The 4,083-nt window shown below is 41.7% G+C and overlaps 1 protein-coding gene across 2 annotated transcripts; it reads right to left on the bottom strand.

The window, feature by feature from the left end:
• Positions 1–470: 470 nt before the first annotated feature.
• Positions 471–1,989, bottom strand: LOC114097777 (gamma-crystallin C). 2 transcript variants are annotated; one of them, XM_027941797.1, is made up of 3 exons: positions 1,981–1,989; positions 1,629–1,875; positions 471–739 (listed from the first exon to the last, which is right to left on the bottom strand). In XM_027941797.1, exons 1-3 carry the CDS (start codon positions 1,987–1,989, stop codon positions 471–473), a joined length of 525 nt encoding a protein of 174 aa, XP_027797598.1. The 2 variants fall into 2 exon arrangements, with proteins under 2 accessions (XP_027797598.1, XP_027797597.1); XM_027941796.2 differs by having other exon boundaries at positions 471–743; positions 1,633–1,875.
• Between the last annotated feature and the right edge of the window lie 2,094 nt (positions 1,990–4,083).

Below are 4,083 nucleotides of genomic sequence, written 5' to 3'. Positions count from 1 at the left end.
TGTGTGTGTGTGTGTGTATCACATTTCCTATATTCACTCCATTCACCAGTTGCCATGTCTCTGGCTCTGACACCCCCCCCCCCCCTTCCAACTTATGGGACTTGTTCAAACTCACAAGTTCTTGAATAGGTCCCTTCCCCATTCTTTCTCTTTCTTTCTTTTTTTTTCCCCTTTCCTATATTGGAGATTGAACTCAGGGCAAATGCTCTATCACTGAGCTGTATTTCCTCTTTTAAACATTTTGAGTCAGGGTCTCACAAAGTTGCCCAGGCTTCAAACTTGATATCCTCCTGCCTCAGCTTCCCAAATAGCTAGAATTACAGGAGTGCTCTGTATCTCTTAAACTTTCACATTTACAGGTGGCTTGATTTGCACACAATTAAAGAAGAACAGAAGTCAAGCAGTTGCTGACAATACATAAAAATACTTTATTAGGTTCCAAAATGAGAAAATGGAGATGTTAACCTATTTTAGTATAAATCCACCACCCTTCTCAAAGAGCCTGCCTTAGCGTCCAGGGCTCCCCAGTCCTGGTAGCGCCTGTACTCTTGGGGCAGCAGTAGATACTGCCGTCCCCTGTAGTTGGGCATTTCATAGAGGACCCAGCAGCCCTCCAGCACGTGGAGGGAGCGAACCTCACTGAGGTGGAAACGGTCCTGGATGCAGGAGCAGTCCTCGGTTAGCTCCATCATGAGGCCCTTGTGGTCTTCCCTCTCATAGAGCCGTATCCGGTGGGAGCCTGCCTGTTCCACCTACAAAAAGAAGAATGGGGAAAAGCAAGTGAGTCTCTTCCACAATTCATCCAAACACTACATGAATCTGGAGGCTGGGGTGTTGTGGTTGTGAATATAGAATCTGAGACTCCAAAACTGCTGTGAGGGCTGTACATGGAAGTTTTCTGCTATCATTTAGCAAATATTCATATGCTTAGTTTCTTTCTTTCTTTCTTTCTAATCTAGGAGATGGGATTTTAAAGAGGTGCAGACTCTGAGAATTGATTACAAACTCAAATATCTTGATTACTAACTCCCTGTGTTAGCTTAAACCTGTATTTTGGGTAAAAACAAATAGTCTATTTTGACCAGTATTCTCTTAATAAGAATACTAGCTTCCAATTAATACACATATAAACTTAACAGCAGATTTAAGATTTTAAAAATGTAATTCAATGAAACTTTGGTTTAAATAGTCACTTCCAAATTAAAAGACTTTTCCAAACTTGGATACTACCTTTCCATAACCTATCTTGATAAACTGAGTTTTCTTTGTTTTCTAGTCTATAGTACAATGTGTTTAATTCATTTATTAGAAATTCCTTTCATCTAGATAAAAATATATTTGCTAGAAACAGTGCCATCTTATGTCCAGCCAGCTTTCCATCTGCAAGTTTTGTTTTGTATCTCATTATGATATTACATTTGTCACAAACAACTTTGACCTAATGGTGACAGAAATTTAAAATAAAACTGGCACTTCTAAGTGGATTCTTTTTTTCTTTGTTTTCATGCCTGTACACATCTAGGCCCAGGCAGGTGTCTAAAGCCCACTTAACTTTTAAAGGGAAAATTCCTTCCCTCAAACCCACATCAATAAAACATCCCCCAAGTGAGTCCTGCTGCCTAAGGGACTCACTTGGGGGATGAGGCGGCAGGAGCTGATGGAGTCGCTGAGGTCCATCCACTGCTGGTAGCCGGGGTATTCCCCCCGCCTCAATAAGTACTGGTTGCCCTGGTAGTTGGGCTGCTCATAGAGCATCCAGCTGCCGCTGTCCACGCGGATGGAGTTGCAGCGGCTGAAGTAGGTCTGCAGGTTGGGGCAGTCGCTGCTGCACTCGTAGCAGCGGCCCTGGAAGCTCCTGTCCTCGTAGAAAGTGATCTGCAAAGGAAAAATAATTTGAATGAAATCATTTGTGCCTAGTAGGCTTGCACAAAGGCTTTGTTTCCTCTTTCTTTATTTTTCTTTAACTTGTGTTCTGCTTACCTTCCCCATGGCCGGTTGACACAGACCTTGCGAGCTCAGTACGCGGCCAACCCCAGCAGGTCTATATAGCAGGAGGCCTGCTGTGTTGGCAGGAAAACACAAAAGGGGCCGGGGAGGGTGATAAGGGGATTTTATGGATCCCTTTTGCACGCTGCATTCAGGGGCAGTGATTAAAGATTTGCCCTCGTTCTCTGGTATATTCTAACCCTGTCCTGTATGTGCTGCTCTGTGTCGCTTTTATTTGGATTCTTACTGTTTTCTAAATTTATCAGCTCACCAGTCTGAACTTTTGACCTAAAATTCATGTCTCCACACTATGATTCCATTATACCTCGTGAGTCTCCTGGGAAAAATCTGTGCCTTTGTGGAAGTATCTCCAGAATTCTGGGAGGTTTGAATTCTGAGAGAGAATTTTCCTGATATTTTTAGATGACAGAGTCTGGCCTATCTTAGTTTTTATTTATTTATTTATTTTTCTTTACATAAGTTGCCATTCAATGCAGGACACAAATCTAGATTCAGATCTCTTGACTGTTTCTGATTGTGTTGACCTTATGCTTTAAAACATAGTTATTAATGCCTAGTTTAGTGGGTGCACCCTATGTAAAGTCTATTAACTTGTTATAAGAAACAGAGCAAAGGTTTCTGTGGTCGTGGGGCCCAAGACTGAGAAGCGCATGACTTTATGGATGGCTTCCCCTTTTCCAAGGGCAGAGGAAGCTCTTCCCAGGCAAGAGTGGGACCTTTGGACCAGGGCTGTCCTGACTCAAGTCCACTGAATAGCAGCATGGCCTGGCCATGGCAAAGCACAAACTTCTCAAAGCACAAATTACTTGGGAGAGAGAATATGAAGAATGAGAAAGAAAGCAAAAGAGGAGCAGCCTCTGACGTTCAGAAGCTGCAGCTAAGCGGTGCTTACTCTTCTATTAGACATGAACAATCCCATGAAGTGCCAACTTCTGGCAAGATTACTCTGAGACATGATAAAATGAGATGAAATAAGGCCACTTCACCATTTTGTCTAAACTCAAGCATAAATAAAGTTGATGTGTCACCCACAGAATAACAAACACCCCCTTCTCAGCCAAAATAATTAACTGCTACTTGTTTGTCAATTATAATTATCCTCATTCTAGCCTCCTCTTCCCATGGGCAAGATTTGTAGAGATAACCAATCATAAAGTTAATCCTGCTTTATGATAATATCTAATCAAGAGTGAACCCCCACTTTTTAGACCCTTCCCCAAATCACACAACCAAAGTACAAGTCCTAGAATAGGTTCCTTTCAACCTCTTCTCACGGAAAACATTCCAGTCTTCCCCATCATGTGAGTTCTCTCAGGACACAACCAGTCATAAACCTAACTTGTTTAAAGACAGGCATATTCCTGGTGGTTTTTAGCTAAAGGACTTTGGCATGAGTAAATGGGTTTATGTGTATAATAATGGCACATACCGGGCACAAATGAGCTTTAGTAATCCTAGTGACATCGATACTGGTAATGAAGTGAGTGACATCATCAAGGATAACTTCAGCCTACTTATCTCTCTTAAAGATAAAGAATCTCAAGGATTCCTGAGACAATTATTCTCTACAAAGTCTTTTTTTTTGGGGGGGAGGTGAGGAGTTTAAAAAACAAAGTTAGGTTTGGAAGGGATTTTAGTTTTTAAAAACTCTGTTATGCCTAAGAATCACCTTGTGCCAGGCACCATGGTGCATGCCTATAATCCTAGCTACTGGGAGGCTGAGACGGGAGGACTGCAAGTTCAAAGCCAGCCTCAGCAAAAAGCCAGGTGCTAAACAACTAGACCCTGTTTCTAAATAAAATACAAAAATTTGGGCTGGGGATGTGACTCAGTGGTAGAGTGCCCTGAGTTCAATCCCCAGTACCCATTCTCCCAAAAAGAATCACCTTGCTTGTTAAAAATGCAAATTACTACAAAGAAAAGAAAATGCAAATTACCAGTCCCAAGATTTGACATCATTAGATCAGAACAAGGCCCCTGTATTTTTAACCAGCACCAATTAGTTCTTGGACCAAATTTAAAAATACACTTCTGCGATTTATTCCTTCATTTTTTGAGAAGGACATCTTGTGTTTT

The sequence above is a fragment of the Marmota flaviventris genome, chromosome 11 (genome assembly GCF_047511675.1).
Source record: "Marmota flaviventris isolate mMarFla1 chromosome 11, mMarFla1.hap1, whole genome shotgun sequence".
Lineage (NCBI taxonomy): Eukaryota > Metazoa > Chordata > Mammalia > Rodentia > Sciuridae > Marmota > Marmota flaviventris.
Note: the sequence above shows the minus strand (reverse complement) of the source record. Positions and strands in the feature narration are given on the sequence as shown.

What these genes read in the sequence shown, in the direction of transcription:
- LOC114097777 (XM_027941797.1), bottom strand. An exon ending in CCGCCTCATCCCCCAAGTGA is followed by an intron (nt 740 to 1,628) that starts GTCCCTTAGGCA and finishes TGGAACAGGCAG; the next exon opens with GCTCCCACCGGATACGGCTC.